Here is a 17,157-nt window from a genome sequence, read left to right on the forward strand (position 1 = left end):
GGCCCTGGGGAAGACCAAGGACACACTGGAAGGATTATATTTCCCAGCTGGCTTGGGAACGCCTTGGGATTCCCCAGAAATAGAGGATGTGGCCAAGGATTGGGAAGTGAGGGTTGAACTATTTGGTGTGCTGCCACCATGACCCAGACCCGGATAAGTAGCAGAAATGAATGAATGAGACAACCTATTATCCCCGCCGGCCAATATGCTGGGACAGGGGAAAAACAATCACACTCAGTCTGTGTCTACATTTGTCTGACCTTCACGTTTTTTCTTTCAACACTATAACTTAGGAATACTTTATCCAGTTAATTCTAAAACTGATATGCATATTTATATGCAATGTTTCCTCACCTTATGAACGTCTAGGACATTTTTATGAGCCAACGTCTGGGTCATTTTTACAACAGAGCCACTTCTGACACAGTGGACACTGTGTGTATTATATCACAGTTGAGCAACGTCAATAACAGCTGTTCAATTGACTGCAGAGTTTATATACATAATCATATACTAGGCTTCCCCACTCTTTGAACTGCTGCGCCGTATAGCACTTTGCTCCATCTGTGTGTATGTGTGTGTGTGTGCGTGTCCCTGTCCCTTTCTGTATTATAGCACGGAGTTATACATGAATGCTCCAGTTAGGTTCAGGCACAAGTTCCCTTGTTTTCACAAATGCTGAATCTGCCCTGGAACAAAAACCATTCAATTTTGAAACTGATCCACAAACAAACAAGCAAACAAAAACAATAACACCCCACCCCCCAAAAAACCCTATAAGATTGTGAAAGTGAAAGATGTCATATTATCCAAATTTTCAGCAAGCTAATCAACTAATCAACAGCACTGTGCAAATAATAATAATAATAATAATAATAATGAGGAGGAGGAAGAAAAGTTTCTAAATATCTATGTGTGTCAGTTTTTCACATAGATAAACACAAAAACGCAACCTCCTTACAAACTTCAATGATGAACAATCAGAATAATTAATGAGTGATTAATGAATAAATGAAATCAAAGATCATTGATGACAATCAAAGGTTACGAACAGTATCACATGTTTGCAATTAGGATCTAAGAATCAAATGTAACTTTTTTCAGTATGGGGCGTCCTCAGCTTTTGTCTTTTTTGATGAGCACTCTGCTACTAACAGTTATTTACTAAGGAGGTGAAATGTATTCCTTGCTGATATCACTCACTGCGTGCATGTCCAGGGTGTCCACACTGAGATCAAAGGCTGTGAGGTTCATGCTCTCAAACACTTCCATGAGTGTCTGACCTTTGCCTTTTTCCATGTGAACAATATCTGTGGGATACTTCTTCATGGCACGTTTGATAAAACGTAGAAGGTGCTTCTGGTTCATACAGGATGATGCGTGGATATGTGTGTCAACCTGGAAAATAATGCAGACCAAAAAAACATAGATCATAGAGTCTGGGTGAGGAAAGAAGAAAGCTCTTTGCAGACTTTGTAGAAGCAGCTCTATAGTTCACCTTACGGATATTGTAGAAGTCTCGATGTGGGACTTTTTTCTGTGCAGCAAGCTCTTTCATTTCATTGAGCAGGATGTGCATCTGGAACTTGGAGCTAAGATACTGTAGGCGCCGGTAGCAGAAGGATTTTCTGAGGCAGTGGCAAACAAAAATATTCATCATTTTTGAGATATGTAGAATGAATAATACACACAGAATATATTTTCTTGTATTTTCAAAGTGGTTAAAAAATAGATGGCAGAATCTACACTTTGGTGTACTTGGTGACATTCAGCAACTTAAAAAAAAAACATACACTGGCCCATTGATAATGAGAGCCATCATAACGTTCATGTCAGCGATGTAGTCCTGCAGGTCTGGATACGGCAGCTCCAATTCTGTGCTCCTGTTTGCAACATAAACAAAACTAAATGTGAAAACTGAGACTTTCTCAGGCTTATTAGCAGGACAACACCTAGAAAATGAAGCAGCAAGTGATCGCTGTAAAGATCTCACTTCTCCATAGTGGTTCTCGATGTGTACACATGCATGACGCCGTCAACCATCTTGCAGCCGTAACGCACATCAGGGGGCATGCTGACCAGGTCCTGGTTCTCGTAGGGGTGTGTGTCAGAAACTGGTGGGTGCACTGTGGCATCTGAGAGAGGACAGAATGTTGCATTGTGTCACAGTTTTGAACAAGGTGGGCGTGCACGTGCAGCTAAAGTTCAGTTTTTCTCATCACAGCCTTCACAACATGAGGGGGAGCAGAACAGATGGACTGTGAAACTTGTGAATGTTTTATTGTGGAACTTTGCAGAAAAAATAAAATAAAACATTGCAGCTGATCACCAAGAGAAAGGCCAAAGCCTTTTTTTTATGTCAGTTTTGAGTTTAGTGGCTTCCTCCTTGGTCAGCGATCTCTCAGCTCATGGTGACGGAGTGCTCGCTCAAGGTTGGCAATGTCTGTCTGATGCATTATGTTGTGAAAGTGTAGTGACACGGACCCACAACAGGGGGCGCAAATGAACGGTCAATAGTTGAGCCAAAAAGTAACAATTTAATGTTGTGAAATGTGCACAACGAATATACAGACAATCTCAGAATATAATTACAGTCAAATCACAAAGGTGACGTGTGGGCAGGCTTGAGGATAGAAGACGTCTGTCCTGAGAAGAGCCGGAACCACACGATTTCCGCCTCCACAGAACCTGGTGAATACTGGAGCCGCCAAGTCCCGAATTCCCAGGTGATCACCGTCCCCGACTGTCGGATGTGGTACTGCTGGCGAGAATAAAGACAGTCAAGTGTGGGTGTGTGTACACCCAGTAACAACAACAGTGGGAATGCCACCTCCACCTCTCACTCAATATGTTGCAGAGTACCGCAGTGATTTCTCAGGGGAAAAGAGTGCCGTCCTGCACTCACTCAGCCTCCACAGAAAGAGGGACCGGTACTCCTGCAAACACTCACAATATACAGATATAGAAAACACAAATGGCTGAGGATATTACCTCCAATGAAGTATGATATCTCGGCGATGAGGTGGAGATGACGTCTGGGTTTTATGGAGTGAGATGATGAAGAATGAGTGACAGCTGTCAGGAAGTAATCAATCAATCAAATCAATCAATTTTTTTTATATAGTGCCAAATCACAACAAACAGTTGCCCCAAGGCGCTTTATATTGTAAGGCAAGGCCATACAATAATTATGTAAAACCCCAACGGTCAAAACGACCCCCTGTGAGCAAGCACTTGGCTACAGTGGGAAGGAAAAACTCCCTTTTAACAGGAAGAAACCTCCAGCAGAACCAGGCTCAGGGAGGGGCAGTCTTCTGCTGGGACTGGTTGGGGCTGAGGGAGAGAACCAGGAAAAAGACATGCTGTGGAGGGGAGCAGAGATCGATCACTAATGATTAAATGCAGAGTGGTGCATACAGAGCAAAAAGAGAAAGAAACAGTGCATCATGGGAACCCCCCAGCAGTCTACGTCTATAGCAGCATAACTAAGGGATGGTTCAGGGTCACCTGATCCAGCCCTAACTATAAGCTTTAGCAAAAAGGAAAGTTTTAAGCCTAATCTTAAAAGTAGAGAGGGTGTCTGTCTCCCTGATCTGAATTGGGAGCTGGTTCCACAGGAGAGGAGCCTGAAAGCTGAAGGCTCTGCCTCCCATTCTACTCTTACAAACCCTAGGAACTACAAGTAAGCCTGCAGTCTGAGAGCGAAGCACTCTATTGGGGTGATATGGTACTACGAGGTCCCTAAGATAAGATGGGACCTGATTATTTAAAACCTTATAAGTAAGAAGAAGAATTTTAAATTCTATTCTAGAATTAACAGGAAGCCAATGAAGAGAGGCCAATATGGGTGAGATATGCTCTCTCCTTCTAGTCCCCGTCAGTACTCTAGCTGCAGCATTTTGAATTAACTGAAGGCTTTTTAGGGAACTTTTAGGACAACCTGATAATAATGAATTACAATAGTCCAGCCTAGAGGAAATAAATGCATGAATTAGTTTTTCAGCATCACTCTGAGACAAGACCTTTCTGATTTTAGAGATATTGCGTAAATGCAAAAAAGCAGTCCTACATATTTGTTTAATATGCGCTTTGAATGACATATCCTGATCAAAAATGACTCCAAGATTTCTCACAGTATTACTAGAGGTCAGGGTAATGCCATCCAGAGTAAGGATCTGGTTAGACACCATGTTTCTAAGATTTGTGGGGCCAAGTACAATAACTTCAGTTTTATCTGAGTTTAAAAGCAGGAAATTAGAGGTCATCCATGTCTTTATGTCTGTAAGACAATCCTGCAGTTTAGCTAATTGGTGTGTGTCCTCTGGCTTCATGGATAGATAAAGCTGGGTATCATCTGTGTAACAATGAAAATTTAAGCAATACCGTCTAATAATACTGCCTAAGGGAAGCATGTATAAAGTGAATAAAATTGGTCCTAGCACAGAACCTTGTGGAACTCCATAATTAACTTTAGTCTGTGAAGAAGATTCCCCATTTACATGAACAAATTGTAATCTATTAGACAAATATGATTCAAACCACCGCAGCGCAGTGCCTTTAATACCTATGGCATGCTCTAATCTCTGTAATAAAATTTTATGGTCAACAGTATCAAAAGCAGCACTGAGGTCTAACAGAACAAGCACAGAGATGAGTCCACTGTCCGAGGCCATAAGAAGATCATTTGTAACCTTCACTAATGCTGTTTCTGTACTATGATGAATTCTAAAACCTGACTGAAACTCTTCAAATAGACCATTCCTCTGCAGATGATCAGTTAGCTGTTTTACAACTACCCTTTCAAGAATTTCTGAGAGAAAACAGCTGTCACTCCCGGCTGTGTCCGTGGCGGCAGCGCCCTCTCGTGCCTGAAGCCCGCACTTCAGGCAGGGCGCCCTCTGGTGGTGGGCCAGCAGTACCTCCTCTTCTGGCGGCCCACACAACACATTAAACTCCATCATCCATTCGTTAGTTGTGATCCTGAGGTTGTTGTAGATATTTAGAACAAGCTCCTTCACTTATGGTTGTTAATTTCAGCCTCCTTTTTCAATTTCAATTTCAATTTATTTTCATTTATATAGCGCCAAATCACAACAGAGTTGCCTCAAAGCGCTTCACACAGGTAACACGGTACCAACCCAAAGAGCAACAGTGGTAAGGAAAAACTCCCTCTGAGGAAGAAACCTCAAGCAGACCAGACTCAAAGGGGTGACCCTCTGCTTGGGCCATGCTACAAACATAAATTACAGAACAATTCACAGAACAATTCACGGACGAATATACAAGAAATGTTGTTGGTACACAGGACAGGAGGATCCCCAACACGAACACAACTCCCATCTCTGGATGGAGCTGCACCTTAAACAGAGAGAAAAAACAGAATCAGGCATCAGAAAGACAAAAAATACTGTATAATTTGCCAGCATTAATCAACAAGAAAAACAGAAGAAATACTAAGGTGATCGCCGGCCACTAGCCCTAAACGTCACTAAAAGACCCATAATTTAGGTAAAGTTGAGGCCGCGGCCTGCTCCAATTGCTAATAAATGAATTAAAAGAGCAAAAAACGTAAAAGTCCTTTCTTGTATTATACAAGAGCTCTATATCAAGAGTCTGTGGCACAAATGGAGCAAGTCTGCGAGAGAGATCAGGCAGGCAACTCAAGGTGCTTGCATCATATACACTGAAACACTTCACTCCATATATTCTACTCAACAACACTCCCAAACAACACACTCCACATGATCTAAAAAACACTCCCTCCAAATTGGGAAAGCTACTTAAAATACATATTCCCATACGCTACGAGGCTTGAGGTTTGATAAAGATCCTGATGCAAGGCCTATAACATAAAATCAACCAATGAGAATTCCATCTGCCACTGTCTTACACAATTGCACCCTCTAATTGTGCGTTGCTATTAAAATGTCACACTCAGAAGTCAGTAGATTTGTAGCAAGGACACAAACTTGCATGCAGAATGTGAATTCACTCAGATTGATGCTATAACAGTTGGATTAACACCTGTGGGGTCCAATACTACATATCAAGACTGTTTAGTCACCATGACCCATGTAAAGAACAGCTGTTTCAGTTGACCTTTGAAAGGGATTTCACATGTAAATTCCTGAATGAATGGAAATGTGTTTGTTTATCTATATGTGGCCCTGTGATAGACTGGCGTCCTGTCCAGGGTGTACCGCGCCTCATGCCCCATGACTGCTGGGATAGGCTCCAGACTCCCTGTGACCCTTAATCCCTTCACTGGATTCCAGTCTCTTTGAGATCAGACTTTAAAGTATTACTGCTGGCCTATAAAATTGTTCACGGACTGGCACCCCCCTATCTGGCCGGCCTGGTTGAGTCCTATGTGCCGGCAAGGGCTGTGCATTCACAGGGTGCAGGACTATTGTGTGTCCCGAGGGTGAAGAAAAGGTCAACGAGTTACAGAGCTTTTTATCACCACGCCCCAGCTCTGTGGAATGATCTGCCTGTGCAGATACGACAGTCGGACTCTGTGGAGACTTTTAAAGCCAGGCTGAAGACACATTTGTTCTCCCTGTTTTATCATTAGTATTTTATCTGATTGTGTGTCTTTTTTTTATTCTTTTTATTTATTTTACTTCTTTTACCTTTTTATGGTTAATTTTTTTTTATTGTGTTTTAATCTTATTTCATTTTATTCTGCTTTTAAATGATGTTTGTTAAGCGCCTTGAGGCGATTACTCGTGATTTGGTGCTATATAAATTAATAAATTATTATAAATTATTATTATTACTTAATTGGAGTAGGCAGATATAGAAAATGGATGGATAGATCCCTGAATGAATGGAAGTACTAAGGTCCATTGCATGCATCTTTATACAAAGTAAGTTAAAAATTGTTCTGCTGCATAAAGAGCGAAACTGAGTCAAATAGATCCCCAAATGCAGGCAGCCAGGAGACAGGTGTTACAGGCAGAAAACAGGGTGCTTTAATAATCCACAGTGGCAGTGATATAACAATAGTGACAGGGTAATCTACTGTGCCAAACAATCCAATAAATCAAAAGACTGGGTAAGGAACTGAATGAGGGAAAAAACAAACACAACAGGGAGCAAAGTACTTCTAAACAGGAGTACTAGGTGGAGACAAACAATATGTGTGACTGAAACAATCGACTGCCCAACAAAAAAATGAAAGGGTGCAGCTTCAATATGAATTTCAATTTTCAATTTCAATTTTCAATTTCAATTTTCAATTTCAATTTCAATTTTCAATTTATTTTCATTTATATAGTGCCAAATCACAACAGAGCTGCCTCAAGGCACTTCACACAAGTAAGGTCTAACCTTACTAACCCCCAGAGGAGCAGTGGTAAGGAAAAACTCCCTCTGAGGAAGAAACCTCAGGCAGACCAGACTCAAAGGGGTGACAGTCTGCTTCGGGCCATCCTACAGACACAAGAACATACATACAAGACAAGAAACACAGTATACACACAGTAAACACAGTCAGCATTAAACAACAAGCAAAACAGGAAATAAATATTAAGGTGATCACCAGCTACTAGCCCTAAGCTTCACTAAAAGACCCAGAATTTAGGTAAAGTTGAACCCGTGGCATGCTCTGTTTCCTAATAAAAAGAGACACAAAGTAGTCCTGCACCCTGAGAATGCAAAGCCGAGCTGCTACGTAAGGTTTAATTAGTTCAGCTAGGTAGGGAGGTGCCAGTCCATGAACAATTTTATAGACTAGTAGCAGAACCTTAAAATTTGATCTCACTGGGACAGGAAGCCAGTGAAGAGATACCAAAATGGGTGTAATGTGGTCAAACGTTCTGCTTCATGTCAAAAGTCTGAATGCAGCATTGTGAACCAATTGGAGAGCCCTAATGCTGGACTGCGGTAAACCAGAAAATAGAACATTGCAGTAGTCCAATCTAGAAGAGATAAACACATGGATCAGGGTCTCAGCATCAGCCATGAACAGGATGGGACAAATTTTCACTATATTTTGCAGGTGGACGAAAGCAGTCCTCATAATATTTCTAGTGTGGAGGTCAAAGGACAATATAGGATCAAAAATTACCCCAAGGTTCCTCACTTTGTCAGTGTGATGTATGACACACGAGCCTAGGCTGAGCGTTAGCTGGTCAAATTGATGCCGATTTCTCACTGGACCGAGAACCATCATTTCAGTCTTATCAGAGTTTAAACTAATTAACCACAGGTGCAAAATCAGTAAAAACAGAAAAGCCAGGACATGAGAGAAAATCAAGGAACACCAAGAGATCACGTAAATGGACATCAGAAGGTACATGGAAATAAAACCTGATAAAAAATACACCAAAACATAACGTACACAAAATGCAAAAACAAAGGAGGAACAAAAACACAAGAAGTAATAAACAACTCAAACCGAGATCACAGACAAACTGCAAGACAAATGCAACCAATGAATAAAGATCTCGAACAGAACAGAGTGTAACCCTGAAAATCTACATAAAGAACCGATGAAGAGAAAACAAAGGCAAAGACACAGACAGCAGACAGACAACAAGATTCAGATCTCAACGATTACAATAACTGACGGGGGACACACAAGACCTGCATATGCAGGAGAGAGCCATACTACAGATACACACGCTCACCAGCGTACACACACCCAGCACAGATACGACAGGGACCCCTACAGATGACAACGAGCAGACGGAGAAACATACACACATGGACCAGGGGCGCGTGGCCACACACACACACACACACACACACACACACACACACACACACACACACACACACACACACACACACACACACACACACACACACACACACACACACCAGACTCAACCATGAAACAGGTAAACACACAACACACGCACTCACATAAAAAGCACAGAGACAAATAAATACACAACACCCGGACGGACCAACAACATGTTCACTCTGACTAGAAATGTGCTGTCGTGTCAGCTGTCATACACACTGCCATATGCTCTCATTAGTGTGCTCATGGACTCATGGATTGGGAGTGTGTGATTCATGTTCGTAATGTGTTTTTGTATCAAAGCACAAGTTGTTTTGTATTTTAATGATGTACAGTCAGTCAGGTCCATCATAGCTGGACAGTGACAAAGAGGGTTTTTAAATTAAATAAATAAATAAAAATCAAGATTAATTTGTAGCCATTTGTATACATAGTTTGTCCATTTGTTAAAGGCCACAAGTAATTGGACAATCTAAATATAAGGATCTCTAATAGAAATGATCAGTTTTACAGCCAGTTTTCAGTCAGGTGATGAAATTTTTAAATCACTGAATTTTCTTGGACTTGATCAATCATTAAGGAATACAAACTGCATGATACTGTATTGCAAATCTGTCTGGAACAGGCAGTTCTCAAAACTGAGTGATGGCACGAGAAGGAAACAAGTAAGGGAAGCCACCAAGAGAGCAATAATAATTCTGTAAGCTTAGGTGTCTGTTGCTGCGACTGGAAAAATTGTGTCTTTTGAACCACCAAAGTTTCACGGTGGAGAGGAACAGAAAAGGATTACTTTGGTCTGCCAGCATGAACTGGTGCTGTGCGTCATCACATTCGCCATACTATGGAACCATCTCAGTGTCGTAAATGACTCAATATACATATTGTTGAATAAAATGTAATATGCAATGAGGCAAGTTGAGTTTGAAAGTTCTTACACAAGGAGGATGTAAACTGAAGTCTGCAATTGAATGAAATACTGGAAAAAACACTGTTAAAGGGAAAGAAAGCAATGCAGGAAAAATAGAAGACAAAAGGAAATATTTTGAATCAGCTGATCACCAGTAAAAAAGGTGATGTCATAAAGCTGGGATTTGAAAACAGGCTCCTGCTGTGGTGTTGTAAACACACACTGTAAACTTTTATCAGAAGTGTTAACATTCCTAGTGTTACAACTACTGCATTAAAATCCTGAATTATTCAATGATTTGATGTCATCAAACATAAGTACTTTTTTTTCCAGACGTGGTCCCCACGATACCTGCAGTAACGGTGCTCTCTGAGACCTCCTCCTCATAGACGTCGATATCGAGCGGACTTTCGCTCAGATCCTGCAGGTAACGAGCAGTGGTCCTACAGAAGCTCTGCAGCGACAGACCCATGTACTTTTGTCTTATAAACAGAGCTTTCACCACACATTTGGCAGCATCCAGAAGATCTGTGAAGGGAACCTTGATGGAAGAAAATGGAATGAAAAGAAGTATGAAAAGCTGAAAACGTGCAATCAGACACAGAACATGACTTTTTGCAAGTTATCGCCACCAAAAGAGGTTATGCTTTCACCCACATTCAGGGTTACTCAGAACTGATTTTCATGAAACGTGGTGGTGGTGGTGAGGGGTGCATTGGATAAGAAACAGCATTTTGGTCCAGATCTGGATCAAGAAGCAGATCCAGGAATGTTCCAGGAATGTTTTTAGCATCTTCCTCAAATCATTATTAAATAAAGCACTCAGTTGTTAAAATGAGTGGAGTGTGTGGATTAGTCTGGTTGAAGGTCCACTTGTGCAGGTGGAGGTGTGTACACTCTCCTGAGTACCTCGCCAGTTTTTCCAGGTATTACTGCTGTGACTATCCTGACTTACCCCACACTTCTCCTCTCCTGAAATAGTGACTCGCTGGTACTCCCTCTCTGGAACCAAGTCCCTCTCCTGCAGGTCAGGAGTTTGGTTCTGCTCTTTCATGTATCTGGTAAAATAATCAACAACAAACAAGTGAATTTTGTGTTCTGGGTCTTCCAAATAAATATTGAGGGTAAACTGAGTTAGCCAATGGAAGCACTCACTCGAGATCCGTGGCACTGTCCGTCTTCACGAAGTCCTGTTTGGCTCGCAGGAGGATGTCGGGTTCGAACCTGAGGACAGAAATGGAGCTCAATTTGAGGTTATTGTCACTGTTAGCTTCATCAGAGCAGAGCGCTTGATTTACTTGACATCCTGGCTGATTTGTCTCTCCAGGCGATGGCGTTTCTCCTCCAACTGTTCAATGGGACTGTCCTCTGGAAATTCATAGGGGGCGCTGCGCATCTCACTCTCTGCCAGACTGCGAGAGAACAGTTCCTACACACAGACACAGGAAGCAGGATTAATCTTTATTCATTAGGTTGCAACCCGAGTGTCGTTTCTGAGCACGGACCTCGGCGATCTCCTTGTACTTCCCGTCCATGGAGGTACGTAGGTCAATGGATTGTTTCAGGGCCACAGGAATGCCAGGCAAGGAATGCTGGGAAGTGAGGATGTGGCGGGCCCCACGGGCATCAACTGGTGAAAGAGAAAAAGACAGAAAGCAAAATGAGGGGAAAAACTGAACGGAGTAGTAAAGAAGTTGTTTGCTGCAAGGTCAACTTAAACAGAAAGAATAAACCTGGCAGCATGAAGGAACAGCTTCTATTGATACCCGCAGGCCGACTCAAGCATAGGAATCAACTGTTTTATCTTAAGGATCTCTCTGGCCTCATTTGGCATTCTGCAGTCTGATCTCAGCAACTGTTTGTGCTCCAACATACAATGGATCATTCAAGTGGACGGATCCTCAGCATGGACGGCCCATGATGGAACTGCAACACCGGCGTTTTACAAGAAAAGTAGTTCTCACGGGAAAACAAGGGAGGTGAGGGGGGGTTAAATGGGATGGGGCTGTCTGGGGAAGAGCACAGCTATGAGGGGCCAGGAGAAAGTAGAGTTTAGAGTGAAACATGGAGGAGAGAGACTGCGTTCCCCAGACTGTGATATTAATCATTTCCTTGAAACTACAAACCTGCCACTGAAATATTCATCATCCTGTTAAATATTTCATGTGTCTGATAGAATGTCTGTGGCCCTGTCACCCCTTAGTATTTAAAAACACTGAAAGGTCAAAGAAGGCACACAGTATGATTGTAATTCTGGCTTTAGTCATAACATTTTACTAAACAAAATGAATGCTAAATGCTTTAGGTTAAATTCTTGAAGTTGCAAAAACATATTCAGTTGCTCCGTCACAACACTATATATATATACACTCAACAAAAATATAAACGCAACACTTTTGGTTTTGCTCCCATTTTGTATGAGATGAACTCAAAGATCTAAAACTTTTTCCACATACACAATATCACCATTTCCCTCAAATATTGTTCACAAACCAGTCTAAATCTGTGATAGTGAGCACTTCTCCTTTGCTGAGATAATCCATCCCACCTCACAGGTGTGCAAGATGCATACCAAGATGCTGATTAGACACCATGATTAGTGCACAGGTGTGCCTTAGACTGTCCACAATAAAAGGCCACTCTGAAAGGTGCAGTTTTGTTTTATTGGGGGGGGATACCAGTCAGTATTTGGTGTGACCACCATTTGCCTCATGCAGTGCAACACATCTCCTTCGCATAGAGTTGATCAGGTTGTCAATTGTGGCCTGTGGAATGTTGGTCCACTCCTCTTCAATGGCTGTGCGAAGTTGCTGGATATTGGCAGGAACTGGTACACGTTGACGTATACGCCGGTCCAGAGCATCCCAAACATGCTCAATGGGTGACATGTCCGGTGAGTATGCCGGCCATGCAAGAACTGGGACATTTTCAGCTTCCAAGAATTGTGTACAGATCCTTGCAACATGGGGCCGTGCATTATCCTGCTGCAACATGAGGTGATGTTCTTGGATGTATGGCACAACAATGGGCCTCAGGATCTCGTCACGGTATCTCTGTGAATTCAAAATGCCATCAATAAAATGCACCTGTGTTCTTCGTCCATAACAGACGCCTGCCCATACCATAACCCCACCGCCACCATGGGCCACTCGATCCACAACATTGACATCAGAAAACCGCTCACCCACACGACGCCACACACGCTGTCTGCCATCTGCCCTGGACAGTGTGAACCGGGATTCATCCGTGAAAAGAACACCTCTCCAACGTGCCAAACGCCAGTGAATGTGAGCATTTGCCCACTCAAGTCAGTTACGTCGACGAACTGGAGTCAGGTCGAGACCCCGATGAGGACGACGAGCATGCAGATGAGCTTCCCTGAGACGGTTTCTGACAGTTTGTGCAGAAATTCTTTGGTTATGCAAACCGATTGTTTCAGTAGCTGTCCGAGTGGCTGGTCTCAGACGATCTTGGAGGTGAACATGCTGGATGTGGAGGTCCTGGGCTGGTGTGGTTACACATGGTCTGCGGTTGTGAGGCTGGTTGGATGTACTGCCAAATTCTCTGAAACACCTTTGGAGACGGCTTATGGTAGAGAAATGAACATTCAATACACGAGCAACAGCTCTGGTTGACATTCCTGCTGTCAGCATGCCAACTGCATGCTCCCTCAAATCTTGCGACATCTGTGGCATTGTGCTGTGTGATAAAACTGCACTTTTCAGAGTGGCCTTTTATTGTGGGCAGTCTAAGGCACACCTGTGCACTAATCATGGTGTCTAATCAGCATCTTGATATGGCACACCTGTGAGGTGGGATGGATTATCTCAGCAAAGGAGAAGTGCTCACTATTACAGATTTAGACTGGTTTGTGAACAATATTTGAGGGAAATGGTGATATTGCGTATTGTGTATATGGAAAAAGTTTTAGATTTTTGAGTTCATCTCAAACAAAATGGAAGCAAAACCAAAAGTGTTGCGTTTATATTTTTGTTGAGTGTATATATATGTACACACAAAAGACACACACACAAATGTTTGGACATTTGATTTGTATGACCACTAGACTTTCTTCTCTGTCTCTGCATGTTTGACAAATCTTTGTTGTGCTTTGTTTTATTTGTTAAATTGTTATTGGTAGTATGACCAGAACAGATGGTTAACTCTCTGAGTCTGGTCTGCTTGAGGTTTCTTCCTACATTCTAGAAATGCCTGAGGGAGTTTTTTATTGGCACTGTTGCCAGTGAGTTTGCTCAGTGGGCAGATAAGGATAGAAATTACATTTGTGAAGCGCCTTGGGAAACTTATATTGTGATTTGGTGCTATATGAAGAAATTTAACTGAATTGTTGTTCCTTGGCTCATGACTTATCATCTGGTATGTTTCATGAAAATCAGTGATGCAGTTTTAGACAAACTGATGAAAATATATTGCAAAGCGGCTGATTTCGTAATGATAAAGAAAGATGAAACGTCCCATCCTGTCTATGCTGATGCTGAGACCCTGATCCATGCATTTATTTCTTCTAGATTGGACTACTGCCATGTTCTATTTTCTGGTTTACCGCAGTCCAGCCTTAGGGCTCTCCAGTTGGTTCAAAATGCTGCAGCCAGACTTTTGACACGAAGCAGAAAGTTCAACCACATTACAACCATTTTGGCAATCCCTACACTGGCTTCCTGTCCCAGTGAGATCAGAGTTTAAGGTTCTGCTACTTGTCTATAAAATTGTTCACAGACTGGCACCTCCCTACTTAGCTGACCTAATTAAACCTTACGTACCGGCCCGGGCTTTGCATTATCAGGGTGCAGGACTACTTTATGTCTCTAGGGTGAATAAAAAGTCTGCAGGTCATAGAGCTTTCTCTTATCGTGCCCCTGTTCTGTGGAATGATCTCCCTGCATCAATAAAACAGTCAGATTCTGTAGAGACTTTCAAGTCCAGACTTAAGACGCACTTATTTTCCCTTTCGTATGGCTAGCATACTGGCATAGTATAATTCTACACTTTTTACTCTTTTAATTCATTTTATTAGGAAACGGATAATCGGCCGTTAGGAAGCGGCCTCAACTTTACCTAAATTCTGGGTCTTTTAGTGAAGCCTAGGGCTAGTGGCCGGCGATCACCTTAGTATTTCCTGTTTTTCTTGTCATTTAATGCTTGAAAAATATACTGTATTTCTTTGTCTTTCTGATGCCTGATTCTGTTTTTTCTCTCCGTTTATGGTGCAGCTCCATCCATGACATGAGTGTGGTATTTGTGCTGGAGACCCCCCTGTCCTGTGCACCAACAGCATTTCCTATATATTCGTTTTGTGAATTGTTCTGTAATTTATGTTTGTAGCATGGCCCAAGCAGAGGGTCACCCCTTTGAGTCTGGCCTGCTTGAGGTTTCTTCCTCAGAGGGAGTTTTTCCTTACCACTGCTGCTCTGGGGGTTGTTAAGTTTAGACCTTACTTGTGTGAAGCGCATCGAGGCAACTCAGTTGTGATTTGGCGCTATATAAATGAAAATAAATTGAAATTGAAATTGCCTGGTTCTACTCCGTAATGAGAATCTACACCAAAATGTAATGGATTCATCTTTGGCACTGTACCTTCCAAAATTTACATACATACTGGGCTCAGCATGTGTTTCAGGCTCCTCTCCTGTGGAACCAGCTCCCAATTCAGATCAGGGAGACAGACACCCTCTCTACTTTTAAGATTAGGCTTAAAACGTTCCTTTTTGCTAAAGCTTATAGTTAGGGCTGGATCAGGTGACCCTGAACCATCCCTTAGTTATGCTGCTATAGACGTAGACTGCTGGGGGGTTCCCATGATGCACTGTTTCTTTCTCTTTTTGCTCTGTATGCACCACTCTGCATTTAATCATTAGTGATCGATCTCTGCTCCCCTCCACAGCATGTCTTTTTCCTGGTTCTCTCCCTCAGCCCCAACCAGTCCCAGCAGAAGACTGCCCCTCCCTGAGCCTGGTTCTGCTGGAGGTTTCTTCCTGTTAAAAGAGAGTTTTTCCTTCCCACTGTAGCCAAGTGCTTGCTCACAGGGGGTCGTTTTGACCGTTGGGGTTTTACATAATTATTGTATGGCCTTGCCTTACAATATAAAGCGCCTTGGGGCAACTGTTTGTTGTGATTTGGCGCTATATACAAAAAAAATTGATTGATTGATTGATTTTAAGAAAACGTGTGTGACCTTCGTTTATAGGGAAAGAAAAAGAGTTTGTTAAAATTGTGAAAACTGTTGGGGAGCAGAGAGAAAGATAGGATGATGTTAGTTGTTGGACCATCCCAGGTCTCGCCATGTCTTTATCACCTTCTGACACACACTGTGCAGTCAACACATCCTACTCAACAAGTTTGTCCACAGCACTTAGGAGTAACACTCAAACAGAAAGGCTGCAGAAGAAGCTTGTCTCTGCAGCGTAAGGCCTGGCTCAGATATTATATCGGGTGTTGTTTTGGGGTCGTACCAGTTTTAGTCATGATAACAGCAGACACTGGTGCAGACGACGGGATGTGACCAGCAGTAAAGACATCAGGCCAGGCCATGCTAAAAAACCAAGCCAAGCCTACCCCAAGATAATCCCCTAATGGCTGCTATATTTGGATCAGTTGCATCTATGGTTATGTAACAACTTATCCCCAAAGAGCAGGAGAGCTTGCTACATGTTTCATTTGAACATCTACATTATGAAGGTGATGAAGAACAAATTGTGCACTGTGCAGATGTCTAAATGAAGAAAACATTCTAATCTTGAGATAGACCAGTGTTCCATACTGGGCCTCAAATGGATGTCAAACAGCAACAAAATACCACATGCCTATTTCAGCAGTAATACACAGTATTGAGAGTTCGAGCTCTAAACTCATGAAAAAGATGGTGTGAAATGGACTGCATTTATATAGCGCTTTTCCATCTGCATCAGACGATCAAAGATCTTTACAATACACATTCACGCCGATGTGAGGGTGCTGCCATACAAGGCACTCACTACACACTGGGAGCAACTAGGGGATTAAGGACCTTGCCCAAGGGCCCTTAGTGATTTTCCGGTCAGGCTGGGACTTGAACCGAGGATCCTCTGGTCTCAAGCCCAACGCTTTAACTACTAGACCATCACCTCCCCTGTGAAACATATTCAAGGATGAAAAGTCATGAGAATTCAACAGGACAGAGAGGAGAAAGAGATCAGAGATCAAGAATCTTCCAGTGGAATCAGCTTCATCCACACATAATTTATTCAGGAAACATATCAGAGTTTCACAGATAAAGCTATGAGTCTCGGTCCAAACCACGTTAGTCTTACTGTTTGTACAGTGAGCAAAACGACCAGTACAACTTGATAAGTACAACTTGACCAGTACAACTTGATTTAATAATACACATTATCATTGCAGCAGCACTGTGGCTTAGTGATTAGCACGGTTGCCTCACAGCAATAAGGTCATGGGATCGATTCCCACCTGTGGCCTTTCTATGTGGAGTTTGCATGTTCTC

The 17,157-nt window shown here is 42.4% G+C and overlaps 1 protein-coding gene across 3 annotated transcripts in view; it reads right to left on the reverse strand.

Annotated features, from left to right (window-relative positions):
- ampd2b (adenosine monophosphate deaminase 2b) overlaps nt 1–17,157 on the reverse strand; it is a 118,193-nt gene that overhangs the window by 18,410 nt on the left and 82,626 nt on the right. For all 3 annotated transcript variants that reach the window (XM_034172235.1, XM_034172237.1, XM_034172238.1), the window contains exons 2-10: nt 11,165–11,289; nt 10,958–11,088; nt 10,815–10,883; nt 10,615–10,717; nt 10,011–10,200; nt 1,994–2,135; nt 1,794–1,883; nt 1,499–1,628; nt 1,204–1,398 (exon numbers count right to left, since the gene is read on the reverse strand). In XM_034172235.1, the coding sequence (XP_034028126.1) occupies nt 1,204–1,398; nt 1,499–1,628; nt 1,794–1,883; nt 1,994–2,135; nt 10,011–10,200; nt 10,615–10,717; nt 10,815–10,883; nt 10,958–11,088; nt 11,165–11,289 (1,175 nt within the window). The remainder of the gene's footprint in view (nt 1–1,203; nt 1,399–1,498; nt 1,629–1,793; nt 1,884–1,993; nt 2,136–10,010; nt 10,201–10,614; nt 10,718–10,814; nt 10,884–10,957; nt 11,089–11,164; nt 11,290–17,157) is intronic.

The sequence above is a fragment of the Thalassophryne amazonica genome, chromosome 6 (assembly GCF_902500255.1).
Source record: "Thalassophryne amazonica chromosome 6, fThaAma1.1, whole genome shotgun sequence".
Lineage (NCBI taxonomy): Eukaryota > Metazoa > Chordata > Actinopteri > Batrachoidiformes > Batrachoididae > Thalassophryne > Thalassophryne amazonica.